This window comes from Heliangelus exortis, chromosome 15 (assembly GCF_036169615.1).
Source record: "Heliangelus exortis chromosome 15, bHelExo1.hap1, whole genome shotgun sequence".
Classification (NCBI taxonomy): Eukaryota; Metazoa; Chordata; class Aves; order Apodiformes; family Trochilidae; genus Heliangelus; species Heliangelus exortis.
This window is the reverse complement of record NC_092436.1, coordinates 1,764,422-1,790,281: the sequence shown is the minus strand read 5'-3', so window position 1 is coordinate 1,790,281 and position 25,860 is coordinate 1,764,422. Positions and strand designations below refer to the sequence as shown.

The window sequence follows — 25,860 nt, the reverse complement described above, 5'->3', positions numbered from 1 at the left end:
GTAATGATGTATTTATTTGGTCCTGGGTTTGCTGCTAGCGTGCCAGTGAGCTGGGGTGTGGGTAATGTTCCCCTTCTCAGTCCTTCTCCATATCCCCAGCTGGATTTTAAGGTTTCAAGAGTAGAAAAATGCTTGATTGTCTGAGTCACAGAGTCATAGAATGCTTTGGGTTGGAAGGGACCTTGAAGCTTCCAACCTTCATGGGCAGGGACACCTCCCACCAGCCCAGGTTGCTCAAGCCCTATGCAACCTGTCCTGGAACACTGCCAGGGATGGAGTGACCACAGCTTCTTGTTTATTACTGGTGGGAGTCACCAATAAGTTGGTCAAACATTTTTTATCAACGAGGTGTCAAAAATAAAGCTCCTATTCCTTTCCCATAGGTCTCTCAAATAATGCTGGGAATATTAAGTGTGCAAGGAGCTCCCTGTGGGCAACCAGGCTGTGTCTTGATCTCTGCAGCCCCAAGTCAGGCTCTTATGGCACAGTTGATGAACTTCTTGCTTGGGTGGAAGGAGCAGGAGGAGGCAGGGCTCAGAGCTGGGTGTGGTGTGGGCAGGTTTGGCATTAAAGTGTTCCCAATCAGTTGTGAGAGGCGTGAACATCCGTGAGATCTTCCCCATCCTACTCAGATGGGCCAAATGCTTCAGTGAGCAGATTTAACAGATTTACTGCTCAAAAGATGTTCCAGCCATTTTTCCATTAGAGGGTATGAAAGGATGAAAAGGACCAGCCTGCAAAAGTAGCTGCTGGGTTATTTTTTTATTTATTTCCTTTTTATTCCCTGCATTTCTGTAGCGTAAGCCTCATGAAAGAGTGCAAGATTTTCCCACCAAAGCTGTTAACTTTTAAGGCAAAGTCACATCTTAAGCTGTGAACTGACATGATAAAAATGAGTGTTTGGAAAGTCAGAGCTCCTTCTGAGGGCTGGGAGGAAAGTGCACAAAGCGTGGAGATCACCAAGGCAGATCCACTAAGTGATACCCAGACCTTGTGCAGGTTGTAAAGACAGAGGTGAGCGAGCAAGCAAGCACCATGAAGAGTAATTTTGTGGCAGGTTCAATTGCTATGTCTCTTGGCTTTATTGTTTGGGGTTTTTTTTACAGTTTAGATACCCATCTCCTTCCCCGAATCCTTCAGCGTTACACCTGGAGTGGGGCGGAAGAAAGGCAGAGCGGGGAGAAGGGGAGCAGCTTCCCTTTGTGGAATGATTTTGGTTTGATTTCTGGTTCCTTGCCTTTTACAGAGGTAGTTGAGCTGAGCCTGCCAGAGGAGCAGAAGATCAGTGTCACCACCATCACTGTTGGGCTCAGCACCGTCCTGACGTGCGGCATCCGCGGGGCTCTGCGGCCTCCGATCATCTGGAAACGCAACGGGGTCATCCTCAACTTCCTCGACCTGGAGGACATCAATGTAGGTCCTGAGTTCCTCTTTGTCCTTTGCTTGTTGGGGCATTCAAAACTACTTCATTTAAGGTGATAGTTTTAAGGGAATGAGGTGTTTTATCTCAGGGTTGCCATGGGAAAGGGGAAGCCGGTGTGGTGGTTTAGTTTTATGTGAATATGTCTGAGGAATAAAAGGAAAATAATGGGCATGAGCTGGGAGAAGAGGCACTTGGAAATTGTTGTTAGGAAATTAAAACTGAAAACTGTAATAACCCAGCACTTAGATGGCACTGGTGCTTCATCCCTTGTTGCTCGTTCATTTTTGGTGCAACCTGTGGCCCATGGACAGCAGCCCTGGACACCCAGAACTCCAGCACTATGGAGCATTATCCCCACAGGAATCTCCTTCCCAGAAGGAGCCCTGGACACCCAGGACTCCAGCACTATGGAGTATTATCCCCACAGGAATCTCCTTCCCAGAAGGAGCCCTGGACATCCAGGACTCCAGCACTATGGAGTATTATCCCCACAGGAATCTCCTTCCCAGAAGGAGCCCTGGACATCCAGAACTCCAGCACTATGGAGTATTATCCCCACAGGAATCTCCTTCCCAGAAGGAGCCCTGGACACCCAGGACTCCAGCACTATGGAGCATTATCCCCACAGGAATCTCCTTCCCAGAAGGAGCCCTGGACACCCAGGACTCCAGCACTGTGGAGCATTATCCCCACAGGAATCTCCTTCCCAGAACAAAGAAACAGATTCATGGAGAGCAGGAAACAATACATTTATGGTTGGCAGTGAAATCTATCCTCTATCTAAATCACATAATAAGTTTTTTTATCTCAGTTCCTCCGTTTTCACTTGCCTTTCAGCCAATTCTAATCTCTCCTTCCACCACTATTTTTGATGAGCATTTAAGAAAAAATATGGGATTATTCAGCCTGCTGTGGCAATATCTTCAGAGGAGAGAAGATGAATCTCTCTAAATTCACAGTGTTGTGCTGATGTGTGACTCAGAGTTTTAGCAAAGACAATACCTGAATAATGGTATAAACTTACTCATTTATTTAATAACGTTTAATTACAGAGTGGAAAATAGTGTACAGAAAAAACAGTGTGCATTTCATTTCTCTTTGCATTAAAGTCCATGGTAAATCAGGTTTTATTTTAATTACATTACAGCAAGGTTTGATTTATATTTTTGTTCAGCTCGTGTTAATTTGATAACCACTCAGTTCAGAGTTGTTGCAGTCAATACTACAGCTCCCTAAATTGTGGCCTATCCAGGACTGCTGAATTGTGAAAAATCCTTGCTTCACTCTTTGGTGTTACTACATAAAAATTCTATAATACTGGACAGAAATGCAAGCTGCAGCTCTACATAATTTGTTGACTTAGGAAAATCATGTGCACTATATATAGGTGATTACTGTGAGCCCAAATTCAGTAATTATAACCACCTAATCGTTCTTTTATTTTAATCAAATTAAGTATTATCCTTTAAAAATACATTTCTGGTTGCCATTTGGGGCATGCCATTGAAATACAACATCAAACCAGCAAACATCCCACTGCAGGCTTGCACTGGACTAGGCAGGAGCCCTACAGAAGATGCACAAGATCTCACAGCCAGCCCCAAACTGCTGGACCTGACCAGATTTTGTAATAAAATCCATCAATTCTGGGGTTAGAATAGTGACCTGTATCAAAGGAGCAGCCTGGGATTCTTATGCAAGGAAAAGCAGGATTTATGTTTCAATTTTAATGTTCCACGTGTCAGTTTGTGACCTCTATCACCTCATCATACAACACCTGCTACTAGGGCCCATCAGTTTTTCTTTATTCTAATAAACACCTCCACACCTTCTTCATCTTTAATTAAAGTTTTTGAGGTTCTGTTTATATCACTGCCATGTGTGTTCTGGTCTGGTTACTTGAGGTGCCAGAGTGTGGGAATTATTTTAATTTTCCCTCTTCTGCTGTGGGCAGTTTGTAGGACTCAGGTTTGTCCCCTCTCTGGCTGCCTCGGATGGGCACCTCCGTGTCTGAAGCCCCTGTTCCTAGCAGGGATGAGGAGGTAAATCCAGTCTTTGTATTTTGATTAATGCCAAGTTGAAAAAGTAGCAGGAACTTGGGCTTTGAGGTGTGCACTGGGAAAACACGTGGAGCCACGCACGACCGTGGGCTGGGGTGGAGTGGGTGGCAGCAGATGCTACAAAGCTTCCACCTCTCCTGGGTACAGGAATTCACATTAAACAATAATCTATTTACAGTCATTGACAGCAGGAAAGGAAAGGCAGTGTGCTCTTTAATGCACTTGGAGTCAAGTAATTAAATTACTTCAGTTTTCTTTTTGCGTGCCTTGAGCAGAAACTCAATTGCGTTTCTGCTTCCCACAATGAGGTGAGCAATTTGGCTAATTGGAAGTGCAACAGGAGATTAATTGTACCTTTTTAACTTCAAGAAAATCCTCTCTGCTCCTGGCGTGGTGGTAATCACAGACAAACCTACAGTATATAGGCACACACTTGGAAAAATCCTCGTATTGTATTTCAATTAAACTCTTTCTCTTCTAAATGCTGTTTGGAGAAATCAGATGAAAATTAAGCCCAGCTCTGGAAGAAACAGAATCCTTCCAAGAAGGTGTGAGAGAAGCACAGTGCTGAAAAGTCCTTCATGGCTTTATCCTCTCCAGATTCTTGGCAAATGTGGCACGAGAAGGTTGGCTGTGTTCCTTATTAATAGCAGGAGTGACAAAGATGGTCAAAAAACCCTGGATAATCCTCAACTTACACAGAACTGAAAGGTTGAACATTACTATAGAGCCTGGTTGTTGAAGTGCATTACTTAAATCTTTTTTATGTAGTGTCTTGATTGGCAACAAAATATTAATAACGTTTCATTGCTCTCTTAATCAGAAGCTTTCATAAGCAACATTATTAATAATTTGTCTTTGCCTGGCTCTGAGGAACTCTGTTAATGTGATGTCACAGAGCCATTGCAAAAGAGCCATCTTAATAGTACATGTAATTAAATGATTTTTCTTGCAAACATTTAAGATTGGTTTTAGCATAGAAATATCATTTATCCATAAATTACCCAGCCATATTATTTTTCCATTAGGAGTCTCTTTGCAGCTATACTTAGGTCACATCAGCTTTTCCTGTGCAGAAAATGACTGTCGTGGAGCTTAAACCATTGAGATTCTGATGGCTGGAGATTGATTTCTAATTAGAAAAAAAAGTGGCTCAAATGTATCATCTTCCACAATAATATCCTTTTGTCCCCTGGAACAAGCAGTATGTTTTTGCCAAATATGTGGCATATGAAAACAATTTGAAAATATAATCAACTTCTGTTTATTCAGTACTTAAAATGTGTTGTTTCACCTGATTTGCCATCATTTGCAGAGAAAAACATATTAACATTTATAAACCAAAGTTTAGCCTGCAGAAGCACGGCCAAAGCATCCTCAAACAAGAGAGAAGAGGCTGTAAGTATAAGAAAATAAATATTATGGAGTACAGGTAGATAAGAATTGGGTGAATTACCCTGTGTAAGACAGGGAGGTCTGACAAATTCAGGAGTATCTTTCAGTCTTCATTTCCCATTAATCCATACACTGCACCTCAAATCTTCATTAGCCCATTAAGTTCAAAGAGAAGCTTTTCATTACAGATCATGCAGGGTTTTTTTCATTTCTGCCACATTTTTTTTCCCCTGTCGACTCAAAGTTTAAGGAATTGCAGAGTGCTTGCAGCATCTTGGGTCTTTGGAGGCTCTAAACTAGAGGTTAAGTGGGAAATTAATACTCTCACTTTGCTAGAAAAATCACAGAACTCAAATCTGCTTTTTTCCTCCGTGGAACAGCTCATTTGTGGCTCACAAACCAAACCTTGTAGGCAATTATTAAAAATGCAGAAATACCTTAACAGAGACAGGGGAGTTGCCCACCTGCTCCTAAAGAACCAGTGGAGTAGAAGGCTTCACATTCCTAAATATTTTGTTTCTTCTGGAGCTGGATGTTATTTTGGGGGGGTTTGGTTTGCTGGCATTTTTTAGAGCAAGAAGAAAGGAGTGAGCCCAGCTGCTTGGAAGTATTAAGGGAACTGGACTGGCATGGTTTTTTTTTTAAAAAAATGCATTAAAAAAATGGGAGTGTATTGATATAATTTCCTCCCACTGTTGCTTCTTACCTGCTCAGTCATGGTCTTGCATTTTTCTGAAGGGTCCAGTAGATATTTAAAAGAAACATTTCATTAAATCCCCACTACACTAATTACTCCTTTTCAGCAGCTCTGGTCAGATGAGCTACCATTGATTTTCCTCATTGTGTTGCCTCTGAGTTTCTCAGGTTATAAAGTTACTCATTTTTCTCTATGCTATAATTGCCCAACTATCCAACAAGTTCATTTCCCTATATTCCAGAAACTTTTTTGGCTCACTGGCAAAGTCTTACGTTGTGCTAAATTCCTTAAGCAGAAAAAAGCCAAGAAAAGATAAATTAATGCCCCATCAGGCCATGTTTGCAATAGTTTTTCTGGCATTTGCTTAAGGCTGAATTTTTCTCCATGTAAATTACTGAAGTGATAGAATGTATAAAACCAAAACCAAATAATATTGATGAAGCACAAGTTCTCAGCTTGTCTCTGGGAATGAATTATTAAAAGCACCAAAGAAAATGATTCAAGAGCCCATGACTAATTCAGGTTTTATTATTTTTATATGAATCACTCAGGAATCTATTGTAAAAAAGATCAGAGGCAGTTGATTAGCGAGGAGAAATAATTTTCAAAGTGATAGCCATTGTGGTAGATTTTGCATAATAATCATCTCATTAAATGCTTGGGTACATTTTGTTTTAGAATCTTGTAAACATTCTCAGAGATTTCTAGGACCCTGAGGATCAGGCAAGTTTTTTTTTAACAGCTTTTTAACAATAAATGCATTTCCATTGCTGTGTTGGTCACTGGGAGACAAGGGTGGTGTTTGTCATCTGGTGGAAAACCAGTAACACTAGAATAGTCCCAGTGCCAGGACTGGTTTTGTTGGTAGGGAAGGCTGTCAGCTTTCCTGGGCTTGACAGAAAGAGCTGAAAGGGAAGGGTTTAAAAGTTAGCTGAATAATAATAATTTAAAAAAAGAAAGTAGCTTGGGCTGGACAGACACCATACTGCCATGGGAGGGGTGCTTGGAGATGGGGTTTGTGCCACTGGGACTTGTTTTTCTGCTCCATCTCCCTATTTAGAGTGTTATTCTTTTTCTTAAATAAGTGGAAGTTATCCTAAAAATAATCACCCTCAATTTAATTTGTACTAATTCCTCTCAAAAATCCTGGGAAATAAGAAACTTCGCCAAAAATTAGAAGGGTTTTTAATACGTTTCCATCCTGTCTCAGATCAACCCTAGGATGTGTTAGAAAAAAAAAATCTAAAAAAAAAAAATCTGAAATGGGAAGAAGAAAGGAGAGTGACCACTGGCACCAACCTTTGGCATCATCCCTGGCCACCAGCTCAGCAGCCCTGGGTTAATGGGGGCTCCTCCTCCTCCACCAGCTCCACTCCTGGGTGTCAGGGTGGGAGATTTGTGGCATTACAGTCACATCTTGGATTTCACTTGAGACAGAATGTGAAGGAGATTTACAAGCTGGATGCAACGTTTCCCCCATTTCCTAGCACAGTGTCTCTGAGCTGCAGCAGATTGCACGGCCAGGGAATGCATTAGAAGGGAGGAATGGGATAAATAAATATGAAAAATCTGCTCTTTAGAGAGACCGATGCCTTGGGTAATCAGTACTGATGGAAAGGAAATACAATACCCCAAAAAAGTACATACCCATTTTGTAGGATCTGCTTTGTTATTTTTTCAAATTGACTGTGTGCAGCAGCAACTTCTTTTTTCCTTTTTTTTTTTTTTTTTTTTTTTCCAGCTTACTGGGCTGATGCTTACTTTTTCAGGTGATGCATTCTTTTTTTTTTTAATGTTGAAAAGTTAAAATGTATTCTGAGGTCACTTAATCAGTCCTTTATTTGAAGGGTAACTAGAAGACATAAAAGAAGCTCGTGAAGGGCAGGTAACTTTTTGTTCTGAAGAGGGAAAGGAAACATGAGACAAACTGCTGGAGAAGTCAATTTATCATCTGCCACTGGTCGACCTTATCAATTATAAGCACAACCTGCTGATTTTTTTTTTTTTTTTTTTTTACCAGAACGTGTAATGTTATTTTATAATGAAATTCATAAAATAGATGTGATGAACACCTTATCCTTATCTGGCTGCTTGGATGCAAACTCATCAGTTTCATACAACAGTTTGGGTTGGAAGGGACCTCTAAAGGTCATCTCACCCAACCTCCCCTAAGTTTGGGGGAGTTATAAGGATTTCTGTATCTTTTTCATGCATTTTCATTACTTCTGTTTCTTCTTCCTCAGAAAAAAATTCCCCTTCTGGGATAAAGAAGGAAAACCATGTGCTACAAGTTACTTTTCTGCCTTTCTCCAGGTCACCTCTGCTTTGTCATGGACAAATATGAAAAAATACCTTTTCAGCTTAAGGTTTTGCAATGCTAGGGGTAGGAGCAGGGCAGCCCCAGCTCCCAGAGGATGTGCAGCAATCACTGCAAATCCTGGACAGCCCTGAGGTGCTCAGCTTTAAAGGTGGGATGGTTTTAGGGAGAGAAGAAGGACATTACATCATCTTTATAGATGTTTTTGGTTCCCTCTCCCTGCTTTCAGGCACCTGGTAACTTGGAAACCTGGCTTTTCAAGCAAAAGCCTTCTGAAAAAAAAAGAAAAAAACAAAAAAAAAGAAGTCAAAGCAACAAGAGATGGTTCATCTGCCTTCTTTTCCAGCATGAATTCTTCCCCTCCCCTTGCCCATCCCATCCTCTCCCCTGCCACTTCTCCCAGCAAGGTTTTGTGGTGGTGGTTGGACAGGAGGGATGGAACTCAGAACCTGAGTCTCTAAAAATGTTTTGTGCTGAACAGTTTTGGAGAACTTTTGTTCAAAGAGCTCCCACTTGCCATTTTTTTAGAGGCAAGAAGCCCTTACTGACTGCCAGTGGTAACTTCCACCCTCTTTAGTCCAGTGGTGGTGGCAGGAGCTGAGCTGGAGCTGCTGGTGAAAGCTCCTGAAGGGGGAGAGCCAGGTCCCAGGGCTCTCTGCCAGAAATACTGAGTTAGGAGCTGTTGAAGAATCAAAGATTCATCATTTCCCAATGCTCTAGGCCTTGGGTTTTTACAGCATTTCCAAATACACCTTTCTAAACCATACACAGCAAGTGCTCGTGCATTAGAACGCACACACGTAAATCAAATCCAAACACACTGATGATATCTCCAGGGAAAACCAAGGAGGAACCTTGAGCTGCAATAAAGAAAACACCCAGGAAGAGTCATTAATTTGTTGGAGAAGTTTTTGTAGCAAAAAGGACTCGATATCAAACTTAATGTTATCATCACATCTCCCTTCCCACATCCACTGCTGCCTCTTCTCACTAATCTGGTACTCACGTGGATTTACTGTGTGTGTAAGGTCTAATGCAGGGCAGATAATTTCCTTCTCTGCCTGAAAGAAGTGATGTGCTGTTAACCTGAATCATCTTTGAAAACCTTTTTTTAAGGATAAGAAGTCAGAAAGTAGTTTTTAAAAGTCATAAACCAGGCTTTTACCAATCTAGGCTTCTCTTTACAAGAGAGATGCTCTTGGAGAGGGAGAGACTAATGGTGCAATCTTACACCAGTTTGTTTTTTCAAGGGTCTTTACTTATATTAATACATTTTGTATGCATTGGAAAAAAAACAGATCGTCCATAAAAAGACAATTACAGAGCACAAACCAAGCATTCATAATAGTTTTTCTGAGCTATCTTAAAGGAAGCAGCATACTTAAAAGAGTAACAATTTTATTGTCCTGTTTTTCCACAGCTCTTTATAAATCATTCCATAAAAGTAGCCCTCCTGCTTTTATTGATCTAAACTCAATTTGAGTTGCTTTGGGATTAACTTTAAAAACTGTTGTTATGTCCCCTCCAGTGCAGGCATTTTCTCTATCTCACGCAAATACCATTTGTACAGGGTTGATATCTTTTCCATTTGTGGTTTCTCATGCATCTTTGCTTTTTGTCAGGAAAGATCTAGCTGACCAGAAGGCAGGCAGATGCTTGAAATGGGATTTTTGTAGGAGATATTTGCTATGTTTCGGGTACCTTAACCAGCTTAGCCCATAGTGAGGATGCCAGAGCTGTCTGACACCCGAGGTGGCAGCAATATCTGAGAAGCTTTTGATTGTAGATAATGAATCTTGGGCTTATCTATGGATTTACTTTTAGTCTTCATAACTTTCCATACATTTTCAGGTTGAGAGAGCACATGCCTTAAGCAGCAGGGTCAGGGTGGTCATGTCTGTACATTCTCACATCAATGTCTGTGCTTGGGGAGGGGGTGTTGTCCTGCTTTTGAACTCTTGTTTTTCTCAGTGGTTCCTCTCAGTTATGTCTAAAAATCAGTCAGGTTCCCAAACTTCCCTTCCCCCTGCCTGCCCTTTGGCTGCAGGCTGCCTTTCTGCCTGCAAAATGGAAATTTGAAAATCAACCTTTGGGTTTTCAGGAGCAAAAACCCTCCCAGCACCCCCCCCAAGTCCTACCAGGTTTCTGCCACCCTGTTTCTTAGTTGAATTTTATCATACCTTGGCAGTAAAAGTCTGCAAAGAGTTTAATTTAGCGTGGAGTTAGTTAAAAATCATTCTTTGAGTTAATGAACTGGTTTTTAAATGTTTTCTTCTGGGTTTTCATGGAAGTAAAAGAATCCTAGAGCTGCAAAAAGCCTAAAATATTAATGGAGTAACAAGAGAAGCTGCTTCATATACCCATCAGTGCTGTGGTTCTGGTAACTGTAATTTGAAATAAAATCCTAAGCAAGGCACTTACATGACATATTCAAGTGCCAAAATCTCTCTACTAGCTCATGTTCTCCCCATCTCTGATCAGAAATGGAAGTGATGCAGGAGCAGATCTAGGAGGCTGAAGGGGGTAAAGCAAGCTACTTGTAAAGTAGTTGCAGATGAAAACAAGTTTCTTTCAGAAAATGCTTTTTGTCTTCTTCCCAGGATATTGTCTGTGGTAAGTGACAGTTTCAGTTCTTTCTCACTGAGTCTCAAGGTTACATTTTCAGAGAACCAGCACAGATAAAGGAAACCTTAACCCCCCCAGAAGTCAGCATTTTATGCACCCGAGGTTAACAGGTAGATATTAAATTCACCCATAAATTAAACAGTTGGAAACTGCCATCTTTTTATGTGCAAAGAGCACCTTGTTAGCAACCAGCACAAAAGTTCATGTTCTCAGATGAGTTACTTTGCCTTCCTCTTAAAATTGCTGCTCATTTTCTCCCTGCATGTTGATTTATGAACTTGCAAAGAATCCTGCTCAAAATTCAAGCCGTGTTCCCAAGCTGCAGTGCTGTCAACACCACTGAACAGGCAGCCTCCCCTCACGTGGTGCTTAAAGGATTCTTACCAAATAATAAGGCACCTTTCCTGTCTTTTTGTTTTGTTTTGTTTTGTTTTCTTACCTACAGGATTTTGGAGAAGACGATTCCCTCTACATCACCAAGGTAACCACTATTCACATGGGCAATTACACCTGTCATGCCTACGGCTACGAAGAGCTGTATCAGACCCACATCCTTCAGGTGAATGGTTAGTAAATGGCATCTATGACAATCCATGAAGATGTTCCTGTAAGCAAAATTGTCTCTTAATCTCATTTGCTCCCCAGCTGGGGGGGGTAGGAGAGCAAACGCAGCTCGCTCGGGGTTTGCTCACTCGCAAACTGTCACACGGGTGATCAAGAAGCAAAGCACCAAAAGGGGAGGTGTAGGATTACCTGGGCTTCTGGAGGTATCCTGATGGTAAAACAAGCTGTCAATAAATAACATGGCCATTGAGTTATAGAGCAGTGTTTCAAAGCACCTCTTAGATTAATGAGTGCTTTCGTCAACAGACAAAATTTCGTCTTGCAGCAAATCCCCTCTGTTGCCTGAAATAGCCCAGGATATTGAAATAAATACAGCACAGAGGTTTCAAACTACCTAATTCCCAGCTAGAGATCAGATTATTATCTGGCTGTAGTCATCTTGGCTATCTGAGGGCTGTTTACATTGGCTGAAGATGTGGCCCAGTGGCTTGTAAAATGAGGGCAAAGCATTTTGCAGGTGGGAGAATCACAGGGGCCACATTCCAGCAGCTTCCTTCACCTCCATCCCTGAGCCCATCATTTGCACCTGCTGGAACTTATATCCAGGCATTTCCTATCTTTCTTCTGGCCTCACTATCTGCAGGATAGGAGACAGGGTGACCTGTTGCTCACTGTGGGCAGATTTTGACATAATCTGGTGTTTATTTTACAGGAAAATTCAGTCGCTTTATTAGAGGGCTATAAGATAAGGAAAAATTAATATTTAGTTCTTTCTCTAGATGGGTGCAGACCTCTAGAAGGGAGAGGTGTCAATGCTAAGAGCAGACAGCTACGTGCAGGTTGCCAGAGAGGGGTTTGACTGCAGCTCAGGTCTCTTGCCCACATTTAAGTGCTCCCCACCCACAGCGAGTACCCCAAGGAGAGCACGAGGCATCCAATTGATTGGAATGAAACCTGACTTAATGTTCTATATAACAATTTGTCATCTTTTGAGACAAGTAAGTGTAAAGTCTCAGCAATGGGGATAACTAGATTGTGCATGCTGCAGCTGGGAAAATAGGTTTCCTTCCTCAAAGTGCTATTTGGTTGATGAATGGCAGTTGAAAGAAAAGCGAGCTAACAACTTAATCCTGGGTATATTATGTGATATATTAGGAAGGCTGAATGGAGTTTAGTTGGCAGGCAACAATGGAGACTTTATCATCACTGAGAATATAAGGCCCAGAGGCTTAGAAACTCAAACCAGAGTCAGAGGCTGGAGTGTGGGGAGGGTTTGGTTGGTTTCGGACTCACGGCTGCCACTTAGATTTAGCTTCTTGTTGAGAGATCCCATTTTCTTTTTTAAGAGGAGTTTCACCCCACAGCTGCATGCTGGTTTTCTTATTAATACAAGATGCTATTATAATAAAAACCCCACTCTCCATGTTGACTTTTTAAGGTTGTTTTATAGTCATTAAACACTATGAAAAAGGCCACGCATTCTGCCATCAACCCATGGTTGCTGGAAAACACTGCACCCTCCTTGTCCAGTCCTGCTAGCTAAATCCAGTAATTAAACATGAGATTTTAATGCTCCCTGGGAACAAGAAGCTGAGGAGGTAATAGGAGAAGATTTGTGCTCATCACTTTTAGCTCTTTGAACCAAGAGCTTAGATCAGAGCTGATTAAAATCAGAACTCAGAACCAGATTTGCTCAAAACTAGAGATATTAAACACAGACAAATGTGACAAGAGGCATGATTCAAGAAATCCTTGCCTTACAGCAGCTGATATTCCCATCTGAGCCGTCAGGCTTTGCAGAAAAAGGGTTTTGCAGTTTTTGATGTGGCTACCCACTAAATTCTCTCCTTTTCTGCCTGTGTCTTGGCTTCCTCCAGCAAGTGATGTTGGGGTGATGACCCTGATGAAAGGACAATGTTGCTTCCCTTCAGATGTGTGGTGAGGTTTCCACAGGAGAGCCCAGCTCAGGAAGTCCTGCTCTTTTTTTTTTTTTTTTTTTTTTTTTTTTTTTACTAACTTAAAGGACAAATTGAGGAATTTCTCTTGACAGGAGTTGAGGGAAGAAACTGAGCCGAGCTGAATTGAGTGAAGATGCTGAGAATCTAAGTAGAGTTGATGGGCTCTGTTCAGCACTGGGGATTGTCTCTGTCTGGCTGTATCAAACAAAAAACTCCATCTTCAACACGGGAGGTTTTCTTGTTGCTTTTCTGTGTTTGACTAAAACTGTAAGAGAATGTGACAGAACCAAGTCAGGCAGTGCTCGGGTGGATCTGCTTGCCTGGCTCCTCCAGGGAGGGACTGATACACTTTGGAACATCAAAAGCACAGGTTGTTTTTCTGGTTTAGTCTATGGGATGCCCCAAATTCTTTTGTTTTTCCTTTTAATGGAGAAAAAAAATCCGAGTTTTTCTATCAGGAAAGAGTAGAAGAAGCAAGAACCAACTGGAAGTATAAATGTTTATCCCTGACCCTTCCCAAGCTCCCTGTGTCTGTGCAGGCAGGTCCCAATTTTTAAACTCTGTTTCAGTTAATTCAGTGTTTTTCAAAGCTGCAGTAACTCTTCCAGTGTCATTTGAGCTTTTTTTCTACCACCTGGGCCCTGGCTTACAGTTCCCATGAGTCCAGCTTGCAAAGTATTTTCCCTTTATTGCCTTTTTCTCCTTAAAAGAACCTGACCCTAGTTATATGCCCCCTCTTAATATGCTTCTATCCAGTACATCATTTTTATCTTACCTCCTCCTTTGTCTCTTTTTAGAACTTGTCACTTTTTAGACCATAATGGCATGTAGCTGCTCATTGATTTAGGTGATAAAGGAAATTAGGAAATCTAAGCTTAAATAGAGACTAATTTTGACCAAATCAAGTTTCTGGGATTCAGAGCTCTAGTTGAATGTATTCCAGACTAAGGAAAGTTTGATTTACCTACAGAAAGCTTTCCTTTCAGCCCAGGATGTTTTCACAGCTGTTTCCTTTCTTGCTGAAGGAATAAATCTGGTCATCACAATCAAATCCTGCTGAAGATGGGCAGGTGCTGAGCCACCAGATGCTTGTTCAAGGCTGTGTTGGAGCAACCTGGTCCACTAGAAAGTGTCCCTGCCCATGGCAGGAGGATTGGAACTGGGTCCCTTCCAACCCAAACCAGTGTGGGATTCTGTGAATGCCCCAAACCACTGGTTTACATCTTCTGGGAAAAAAAAAACCTCATAAAGGACACACATGAAATGCAGCCTACATCTGACTTTTGGTGTTTTATGTTTGGGTTGAGCTCATCACTCTCAAAATTCCCAGCAGTGACTTGAAGTTGGTCTATTGGTGCAGCTGCATTTCAATGTCTTTGGAGGAAAAGAACCTTCTGAAAGGCAGCACAAAAATTAAGAATGAAAAATTCATCCCACGTGCTGGTATCTTTGATCAGGAGAAGGCAAGAACAGTGGGAAAGTTATGTTCTCTCCTACCTGTGGATATTGCTTGGGAAATATGTACAGCATGCACTAACTGTAGGGAGGAAAAGCCATTTATCACTTCCAAGAGGATAAAGAGCTGCTGGGGATAAAGAATCTCATAAAATTGTAATAAACTATGCAAACTGAGAGTTTGCAAATCAAGAGGCTGCTGAGTGTAGGGCATCCTTTTCTTTGGTCTTTGCACTCTGGAAAACATCAGCATAAATGAGAATGTTGTATTCCTTGAAAATGGTTTTAAAAAGCCATTCAATCCTCGACCCAATTATAAGGGTCCAATAGGACAAATTTTCCAGTGACAGAGACATATTTTAAAGATGTTTCTGGCATGTTTTTTGGTTTTTTTTTTCTTTTCAATGTGGCTGAAAAGAGAAAACTTAAAATGCTGCGGATTCCTTTCAAATCATAAATGGGAAGATTGAAACATCTCAAGGATATTATTAATCCAGTAATTATTATTAATCCCTGGAGTATGGATGTTCTTGAGCAGCAGTGGGTGGCTTTGGGGTTTGATACCACCATCTGTGCTCATCCTGTGCTTTATCACCTGTGCTGTTTTATTGTAATGGATCAGGCTGCTCACGAGGAAGGTACTGCTCAGAATGCAGCAGTAGGCAATCTACCCCATCTCTTACTTCTTTGAATGCCTCTTTTTTCCTACTTTGCTTAAGATAATAGCATTTTTATATTACCTTTGGCTGCAGACGCAGTAATGGTTAGCAATGATGTATATTCACCAAGGGAAATAGCAGAGGATTATCCATATATTCCAGGGTCTGGAGCTGAAATCTTTGCAAGTTTCAAGTAAAATGTGCTTACTTGGAATGTATTAATTTGTAGCAAGGACAATAAAAATGCATTCTGCAGTTTGCTGTTATCACAAGGCAGTTGCATGCAATAATTTGCCAGTGCAGTGAATTATGGAAGACAAGGGAGAAGAAATAAAAAGTGTTTCAAATTGGAGGAGCAGGCAAATTATAAAAGAGCAGGCACGGAGATGCAACACATATTTTTGTAGGTGAAAACAAGCATTTTGCTTATTCATCACTGCTGAAAAGCCACCTTGCTGTAATTTCAAGTCCAGCTAATTTTCCTGCAGAAGATTGATTTGGTGTCTGGGACCCCGGGGCTACTTTTTGCCAAAGAAATCTGTTGTGTTTTAAATAGGTGGTGTCTGGGATGGGCTCGGGCTCTGTTAAGAGCTGGTGGGTGAGAAAACACCATGAGGTTTGGGGTAAAACAGCCCTGGTGCCTTTGCCCATTGGGGAGCTGCTAGAGAAGGGCTTGAGCTCAGGTGGGACATCTCCATCTCACCTGGAGCCAGGCAGGCAGAGAGGGTCAGTGCTGCTTTTGGACTAGAAAAGGCAGGTTAAGGATGAAGAAAGTACCTGAGGACATCATGTACTGACTGCCTGATGATTTCACCAGGGTTTGGGTATCTGCTTGGGAAAATTGCAGTGTTTTTCCTAAGCATTTGTAGGAAGCAAACCACTTCTCCAGGAGACAGAATGGAGGCTTTTAGTGGAGCTCAGTTTCCAAATCTTCTTTTCTAAAAGTGCTCCCAGTAGCAAGCAAATCACAGGTGAGACAAGCATTGGGTGCAGGACCTTCATAAAATTCTGTCAAAGTGGACAAAAATTACTGTCTTTATCCCATCATGCCTGGAGATACTGGCTCAGAGCAATAAAAGAGAAGCTGAGGGACTAAGCCCACACATCCAGTGCAGAGCTGGAGTTTAAAGCCATTCCTCTGCTAAAAGTCTCCATTTTTTGTCTCTCCAGTTGCCTCCAGCATTTCCTCTCTGATTAAATTTGAACAGTCTCTGGGTTTTAAAGCTATAAAAACCAAGTAGACTTGAGGGCTTTCTATTTTGGCTGATTTCCATGCAAGCTGATGACTCAGCTCTGGTTAATACTTGGCAAGCTGGTAGTTAAGACAGAAGTAAAATAAATCTCTCTGGTAAGGCCCATAAGAAAGTGGAAATGGAAAGTATATGCCAGTGAATGTAATTATTTAAACCATCCCCATATGGATCTAGAGACACATGGCAAGCTGCAAACACAGATTTCATTTTACTTTAAAGCAACTGTTCAGTCAATTGAATTTTGCCAGTCTTGATGAGGGGCTGTATAAAACCACAGAGTTAGGGACCTTAAACCAGTAATTTCCAGTGGAAAACCAGTGACTTTGAGCTTTCAACAGTTACAGCATCAGTCCCAAAAATCTCTTAATCTGGTAAAAAAGTTGACCACTTGATTCTGAAACACAGAACCCTTTCCAATGCCATCAGCCATCCTCAGGTTTGCTTTTCTTATGTCCCTTGAGATGAAAGGAAGAAGCAACCTGCTGATCTTCATGGATATTCCAATACTGAAAAATTCTCTTTAAAGGGTGTGAGTAAATTGCCAACAGCTGCTGGGGTGATATTAAGCCTTGTTGATTTGAGGAATGAAGGCAACATGATTGAAAATCAATGAACAAGTCTGAAATTGTAATATAATTAGTAGGTCAATTGTGTATGTTAAATAGTTTGACAGAGCTTCCTGAAACACAGAGTAAGAGACAGTTTGAAAACTACTTGGGGAAAAAAGGATTTCTAAACACTTTTTTTCTGTTCAGCATAACCAGTAATGGACGTACAGATGATTTTCTGGTGGATATTTAATTGAAATAATATGTTGGGGTTTAACCTTACCTCATTTAAGCTCAGTCACTTAATGAAAAAAAAAAAGAATGGTGTAAATATCAAATCAGATCCTGGAGGTTGCCCCAAGCCGGGACGTTGCTCATTCCCCACCAGTGCTGAGATCCCCCCTCTTCCCAGTGCTGTGGGACAGCCACAGCTCTCAAGCCATGGGGTGGGAGACTGGAATGTCACCAATTCCTTGTTTCCCACAGTGCCACCCGTGATCCGGGTCTACCCTGAAACTCAGGCCCAGGAGCCCGGGGTGTCAGCGAGCCTCAAGTGTCACGCCGAAGGCATCCCTAATCCCCGAATTACCTGGCTCAAGAATGGCATGGATATCCTGCCAAAACTATCCAAACAATTAATGCTCCTAGGTAAGCACAGAATTTTGATTAATTAAAGTGTTGTAGAGGGGGATTATGGGAGATTATTTTGCACTTTCAACTAGGAGGTCTTGTATTTTCGCTAAGCCACCCTTGTTGGAAATCGTGCTGCAAACCTCTGGTCTTCCTTTTTTTTTTATATCTCTTTCTCCTGGGAATTTCTGGGGAAATGCAGTGTGGATTGATCTAAGTGGTAGCCTTCTGTTAAAAGACAGTGTCCCTGGTTCTCCACTGCCTTGCCTTTGTGTGTGGCTGTGTGACTGGGAAGAGAAATACATGGAATTAGTTGCTCAGGATTATTGGGTGCAAGTGGAGAACCACGCAGTGCACCCATCCTCTCCCATCCACCTCCACAGAGGGAATCAGGGTCTGGGCTCCTCTTGTTCCAGTTAGGCTGCAACAGGCATGAGGAAAGGCAAAAAATACTGATTTGCAGTTTTCTCTGTAAAAATATTAAAATATTCCCCATCCCCCCCCGTCTGGCTGTAGTGCAGCAGTTGTTGGAAAGACAGATGTCCCTGCATGGTTAGATGCCATATTTCAAAATCTCCCAAAAGTTTTAGGCAACACTCTCTCTCCAGAAAGCCAGATGCTAGGAGGAACTAGACAGAGACCCCTGACAAAGCCCAGGTTTTTGGTGATCTAATGAAAAACAATTTTAAACATTGAAGTGAATTTTTCCTCAGCTAAAGGCAAAAGCACTTTTTTTTTTTTTTTTTAAAGAACAAATAAAAGAAATATAGTTTATTTTTTGAACTTGGGATTGTTCTTTGATTGTGAATGGGCTCCTGAAAAGATGGAAAAACATCAGCTCTCCTGAGAATGCCCCATGTCTCTTTATTGATGTATGGGGAAGCATCGTGGGGTGACACCACCCTGTGAGGCCATCACTGGGCGGCTGCAGTTATAGGAGACAATTAAGGAGAGAAAAACACTATTTCTGGGTGCCTTTCTTACAGCAAATGGAAGTGAACTTCACATCAGTAGTGTTCGTTACGAGGACACTGGTGCCTACACCTGCATTGCTAAAAATGAGGTGGGAGTGGATGAGGACATTTCGTCACTTTTCATCGAAGACTCGGCAAGAAAAACCCGTGAGTTTCATTTCCCATGGATTTATTCCCATTTCTTCCAGATTGTCCCTTAGTTATTTCTTTAAAGAGTGTTTCAGTGCAATGGTGTACATGCAGTTTAATAGTTAAGTCCATTGCATGTGATGTGTTGGACTCTTAATCGTAAGGTAATGAGAGTTTTGTCTGTGCTTTGATCAGTGTTTTGGGAAGGGAAAAAATCTCCTGTTCTGGGATGACTCTGCCTTTCATCTCTCAGAATTGTTCTGGAGGTGCTATGGGTAACATCTTTACTAGAGTAGCAAACTGGCAGTAGTTTGAGATATAAAAGAATCCTAGGCTTAATGATTTGTCAAATTATATGCGGTTTCAGGAAATAGGTTTCATTGATTTCTGCATGAGGTTTCTTCTTTGAAAGCCAATTATGAGTGGAAAGTTCTCAAATATTTAGCTGCTTGAAAAGTGTTCTGATTGAATTATTTATTTTACCTGTATTTACATCGCTAAGTAGCAAAAGAGATTTCCCTTGGTGTGAAATTATCTTTCACTTCAAAGACAAATATTCTTCCAGGCACTCCTAGCTACGTGTCTCCCCATAGGAGTGCAGCAGTGTTATCTTGACTGCACTGTCCCCAAAACACAATTAATGTAGAAGGTGATTAGTTGCCCCAGTGGAAAAACTCCCAGAGGCCTGATCCTTCCTAATTCTTCTGTCTTTTTGTCTGGGTTCATGGTGATACTAAAAGGTGCAAGTGGGATTTTTCCTACTTTTCTGGCTGTTAATGGAAAGCAAGAAATGCAAAGGAAGTTAGTCATAAATATGGCTCTCGTGGGATTCTTTGGAAAATATATTTTATTCCTCATTAAGAAGATTTATGTCCTCTTGTTAATATCAGTCGTTTCCCCTCGAATACTTGAGCAAGAGAAATTACAGTATGTTGAGAAATAATTGGATAGATCTTAAAGAGAAACTCAAATGCTGATGTAGTTGCACAGAGTATTTGAATCCAAAAAGAGAATGTAGGTGCCTGAAATTCCCAGGAGAAATGCAGCAAAGTGGGAAGCTGCTGGAAGTGCCAGTCTCAGGCTTCTGAAGGATGTTGTGTTTGCTTGTTGAACCTGTACAGAGCAGCAGAGCCTGTGCTGTGCCTCCAAATGCAATCTCAGGTAACATCTTCTCTTTAGTAAGACTTTAATCTTTGCACAGGTTACCACTGGCTTCATTTCAGTGAGGATTTCTCCCATCTCCAAGTTTTGGAATTGTCTCTAGCAGGAGCAAATGTCTTTAGAAATGTCTTTTTCTCCTGGTATTTTGATTGAATGAATGTTACAGTGTTTTCACCAACTGAACAGTTCATGAAGTCTGAATTCAGTGATTTACTACGATGAAAATTTTGATGTTGTTTCTTTTGTTTTGCTTTGTTTCCTGATTGTGTTCTGGCTTTCCCAATTTTCTGGTGCTGCAGTTGCAAACATACTGTGGCGAGAGGAAGGTACTGCAGTAAAGTTCTTTTGTTGTAGTGATAATGTGCTTGTCTGCTTTAATAATTCCATGATGGGCCATTCTCCACTGCCTTGCCACTAACTCTTGTCAACTTCCACACTTCCCAGATTGGGGACAGAGCAGACATTTCAAAGTTAAATAATTCAAATCAGATGTCAGCCTCCTAATATCAACTTACAGCTTTTTACGTTTTCCCACTCTGAACTAATAGATGACCAGGAATTATGTTAAAATGGGAATTCTCTATAAGCTGCCACCAGTGGGAGTAGCCTGAGAGTCTCAAGTTGCATTGCACAAGTGTCAGATGTGCTCCCAAATTACCATAATTGAACAAGGAAGACATGAATTCAATACACTGCATTTTTAAGCAAGTAATTCGAGCCCTTCCTCCTCAGTAGCACATATTGATATTCATGAGGTGAGCAACAGAAATTGTGCTCTTGACTGCTAGGCAGATCAAAACCCCACAATAGGTTTTGCTTCCCTCTGTCCTTTAAATCGATGCAGGGTAAAGGTTGCCCCATTTCTCCTTGGTTTAATTGGCAGTTAAGATCTCCAGTTTGATCAAATTCATAGTGTGCCCCGTGCAAGGTCAATGTCTGTGTATCTTGGAAGCCAATTTAGGAAAAAAAATAAAAAATCCTAAATTGCTAATTGACTCAAAGATGTGGAGGCACTTGAAATGAAAATGTGTATTATTTTGTGCATGCTTGTGCTGTCATAATTTCCAAAAGGCACAGGAAGACCCATGATGCAAAGGCCCAAGGAACTCAAGCATCTCACCTGAGAGATGTGCCAGTTCTTAGGTCTGCAGCTTGCATGTGAGGAGGCTGGGACCTACAGGTCCTTCCAATCTTGTAGAGAAGGTCCTGTGTTCACACCCAAACTCCTCTCAACCCTGTTCCCCTGCCCACTCTGTCCCCTCCTGCTGCTCCTCAGGGGAGGGCTGGAAAAATCACTCTGCCTTCTGCCTTTGAAGCCTGCAGGGACCCTTTCATAAGCCTCCAGGTACCCAAAATGATGACTGAGCTTCATGCTTGGAGCTTTCTGGGTTGCTGTGGCTTGGCCTGAAGGATTTTAGGGGCAGAGGGAAAGCATCATCCCTTAGTGATGCTAACTTAGTGGTGCACACCCAGCGTGGACCTGTTCATGCAGCAGACACAGCTGACTGGAGGTTGTGAGATGTGGTGTGGCCACTTCAAACACTTCTCCAGCCTTTGTTGCCAAATTTGCCACCTGCAAGTATTTAGTGTGTAGCACAAGAATGTCTCCACTGCTGAGGTTCCAGCAAGTGGCATTATGGGCACTAAGAAATGCCATTTTCCTTCTGCTCAGGAGTGAAATCTTAAGTGCAGTCCAGTGAAATCTTAATCTGAGCAATCCAGCATCATCTACATGATGCTCCAGGGCAGTTTTTTTATACCCTTATGCTGCTTTTTTAAAGCAAGTAGTTGGATAACCCCACCAGATGCATAAATACAGTAGTATTTGAAGAACAGCTCCCAAAGTCTTACTGTAATCCTGCTGAACAATATGGACTCACTGCTTCTCAACTTTGCACGTTTTAAATAATTGTATAAGCAATGTGTGCAGAGAAAACATGAGCAGTGAAAGCAGATGTACTTTTGATGTTTCTGAACAATTCAGGATCTTCAGAGCAGTTTTATTCCCCTGCCTGGGTTGTTCTGCAGTGTTTGATCCACCCAGTAATTTGGACAAAAGAATCCATCGAACGTACTTTAGAGTGTGAAATCTTGGCACAGAGAAGGGAGGGAGAGAGAAATGATAGTTTTGATTTTACATTCTTAATGTGTTCTTTCAGCTCTGTTCAAATGAAAACTTCTGTGTGAGTGGCAATGGTAACCAAAGTCTTGGTAGACTTGAGCTCCTTTCAAGTGCTCACAACTTCACACCCTCAAGGGCTGCTGTAACTAAAGCTCTTGGGAAAATGCCTTGACAGAATATTGCCTCCAACAACCTAGTGCTGCAAGGCAGTGTTTTAACACGAGTACTTGGTTGTTCTCAAAGTCAGTCTGACTATCAGTCTGTTCCCAAAACCTCTCACTGAGCACACACAAGTCAAGCCTCAAGAAATGAGTTGTGCAGGTAGCGGGGTCAACCAGTTAAAGATGGAACTGGAAGCATGTGCAGTATTTAGTCAGTGTACAAACTAGTTTTTCATTTTGTACAGAATAAAAAAAAAACAGCCTACAAGTAGCCCAAATGTAGGGGGGGGAATTTGTTTTCATGCTGTGTTCATTTCTGCAGTGAGTGTTGCTTTCTTTAAACCTGGATAAAGGGAGCATAGGGTGCCAGCAGGCAATCACCAGCTATAAATGTGTGCACTTAAAAAGCTGAAAGCCTTTTTGTTACTACATTTAGGCTCAAAAAGACTTGCAAGTGTTGAGATTAAATGGAGGAAGATTATTCAGGTATCAGAGGAGAGGAGGGACTGTGACAAATTTGCCCTTTGATTGCAAAGGAGGGAAATATGAATGTACACTCAGATGGAGATTGTGCTCCTCAGATGAAGAAAACTCTTGTTGTCATCAGGTGTTTTCCTGGTAAAAATAAAGATGTTTGAGACAGATTCATCTGGAATGGTTCAACTAGGAGCTGGCAACTAGGGGCTTTTGCTATATTAGGGGTTTTTATACAGATGAGATATAAAGCCTTTTGATCTCGTTGTGTCATCCAGCCTGACACGTCTTCAGTTAAAGGGGAAGAAAGAAAAAACCCTGTAGTGCCCAATCTAGAACTTACTCACTAGTAGAAATGATGCAACTGAGCATAATTCTCCAGTGCCCACCTCTGAACTGAAATAATTCCCCAGAGTGAGGAGCTGAAGCAGTGTAACCAAGAGTGGAGTCTGTGTTGCCCATGGCCAAGAGATTCTTTAGAGTTATTCCCCAATCAAGCCTTGGCAAATACTTCCTAAAGCACAATAAAACATCTGGTTTCTCCAGTAATATCCTGCTTTGCCTGAAACTCAGTGAAAATTACTCTCTGAAAAAGCATTTTCACTTAAAGTGATGAACTTTTTTAAGAAAGAAAGGGCCTGAATGTGATTGGTAATTTCTATCAAGTTTAAAACATTCTGAAAAAAAAAAACCATGCACTCGTTTTGCTGTAAAATAAGTGGTGGCACTAACTCTAAACCTACTGGGGATAAAATGGTTATGGAAGTCTTTTGGTGACTAATGAAGGTGTGAAATTTGGAAACACACCCTCATTGGACTGGGCTCAGCAGACAAAATCCCCCTCCTCCTGTGCATGAAAACAATAGCGAGCATCTTCACAATGGTCATAATTTGTTGCCTGCCTGTTTCCACTTTGTAGGATTAAAATCCTGAACTCATGCCAGTCTGTGCACTCATTCCAGCCAGGGTCAAATTCTGCCTTTGGATGCATCCACTCAAGTCCCACTGGTGCAGGTGGGAGTTGTGTGGATGCTCCAAGCACTGATTTTGGTCCAAAGTACCCAAACGAAATGTTTTAACAATACACCAAAAAAAAAAAAAAAGGCTAAAAATTAGCCCTTAGTCCATAAAGATAACTTATTCTTGATGGAAATTCAGTAATTTTTTTTCTCTGTGCATGATCCCTCACTGTGATGTCCCACGTAAGGATCACAGCTCCTGTGCTTGCTGGTGCCCTAACTGGGGTATTTCCATCCTGTGGTTTAAAGGGACTCAGCTTGAACATTCTCAGGACAGCAAACACCATGTGCTGAGATGCTGTGCTCTGAAGCCACTTATTTGGCACAAAAAGAAGGGGTTTTAGCACCAAAAAAAAAAAAAAAAAAAAAAGAAAAAAGAAGTCACAAAAAGCTAAAAACAAGCCAAAAACTCCTTTGAGCCTTATTAAATACTGTGTGTACTTTACCAAATTTTCCAAAAATGCATTTATCCAAATTATACATATTTTTCCTGTGATGGTTTAGATCTCAACCCTGCAAACACTTCAGAGATGTGAGAAACCCTGGAGATGTGAGCAGTGTTTTGAGCTGCCAGCTGAGGGAATCACAAGGCTGAACCTCGCTCAGCTCTGTAGAACCAGGACCTTGTTGTTCCATGGGTAAAATATAATTAATTAGAAATTGCAAATTATCACATCACCATATGTTTGGTGGATATTCTAGCAGCATTCCTGGGGGGGACAGTGGTCACTGCAAACACTTATTTTTTGGTGGTGGGCTGAAAAAGATGAAATGAAATCTTGGATCTTTGCAACTTGAGTGCTTGAAAAGATCCTGAATATTTCCTAAAGATGCTGCAATTCCACGTAGCTGAAGAAGAATTAAAATTAAGCAAAAACATTATATAATCTCCTATCAGAAAAGCAATGACAGACAGCCAGTTTTCCAAATCTCCTGGAATTGCCCCAGTTGGATAAATGAGTGCTAATGCAATGCTGAACTATTCCACATTTGTGAAATACTGTTTGCAAGAGTTCAAAAATGTATTTGTTTTGGTGGCTATAGTTAGTTCATCCAGAGAGTTGAAGAAAATAGAGAAATAAATATCCTTTCTTTATTATTTCATTATAGTATAATAAATATCATCTTTTTATTATAATATAACAAGTATATTATAATTATAAAAATAAATTTATTAATGTAATATCTATAAATCTGATATAATATAGTAAATATTAACATTTTATTATTATGAATATATTTTATTTATTCTTTTCCTTCATGGAACAGATGGTAAGTACTTCCATTTTGCATCACAGTTAGGAGAAGAAAATTTACCTGTAACAAGACAACCTCCAGATTAATTTTAACTGGAATTTCTCTGCCACTTCTTAAATTATTAGCATGCTATTTCCAACAAAATCATAAGGAAAAAAAAACCCAAAAGACCAAACATAATCTGAGGGAATTAACAATGAAATACAGAGGCTTCTTTTGATCAGGTCCCACCTTGGTACATCTGCACAAGATGTAGATCTTTGTATCCAGCCACCACCACCAAGGCAATGCATTTTTGAATGTGTCTGTTCCTCCTCACTCCTTGAAGCCCTCGTTGTGACACGAAATCTGATTTTTGTGAACACATCCAAATGAGCAACTTTTTGTGCGAGGCAGATTTTGCTTAGTGGGGGAGGGTTCTTAAAAAAAAAAAAAAAAAAAGTATAACAGCGACCGATATGTTAAAAAAAAAAAAATCCTGATCCTTTTTCTTTATTTTTCTTCAAGGCCTGAGTGTTGGGAATATGTTCTATGTCTTTTCTGATGATGGGATCACAGTCCTGCAGCCGAGTGAGTGTGAAATCCGAAGACACATCAAGCCTGAAGAGAGGATTTTCACAAGTTACGTAAGTCCTAAACCCATCAGCTCCCACCAACAGCTGGGAAACTTGCTCTTAATCTCTTCCAAGGTTGCTTTTTGCTAAGGACCCATTTGACACAGTGATGTTGGAGCTTGCTGGGCTTTCATGTGGCATCCCCGAGGTGCATCATCTCCTCTTGAAAATTCAGGGGCCTGCAGATGTTTTAAGATTGACAGGGAGGATTACTGGCATTCTGCAGAGAATTTGACTGCAGTTGTCATCTCAGAATGTAGGCAAAGATTTTCACTTGTCCTGTTTGGCTTCTTCAGATCTCTGTGGCCAAAAAGTTGTAACTGGGTTGTGCAGAAAATACAAAGGTCAAAAGCAAGGAGATGGAC

General features: G+C 41.2%; 1 protein-coding gene across 2 annotated transcripts in view; it reads left to right on the top strand.

Moving 5' to 3' along the window:
• FSTL4 (follistatin like 4) overlaps positions 1-25,860 on the top strand; it is a 197,472-nt gene that overhangs the window by 159,227 nt on the left and 12,385 nt on the right. The window contains exons 7-12 of one of the 2 annotated variants that reach the window (XM_071759249.1): positions 1,247-1,413; positions 10,963-11,083; positions 17,441-17,602; positions 18,571-18,705; positions 20,148-20,174; positions 25,389-25,507. In XM_071759249.1, coding sequence (XP_071615350.1) covers positions 1,247-1,413; positions 10,963-11,083; positions 17,441-17,602; positions 18,571-18,705; positions 20,148-20,174; positions 25,389-25,507 — 731 coding nt within the window. The remainder of the gene's footprint in view (positions 1-1,246; positions 1,414-10,962; positions 11,084-17,440; positions 17,603-18,570; positions 18,706-20,147; positions 20,175-25,388; positions 25,508-25,860) is intronic. The other variant, XM_071759251.1, reaches the window with a different exon arrangement.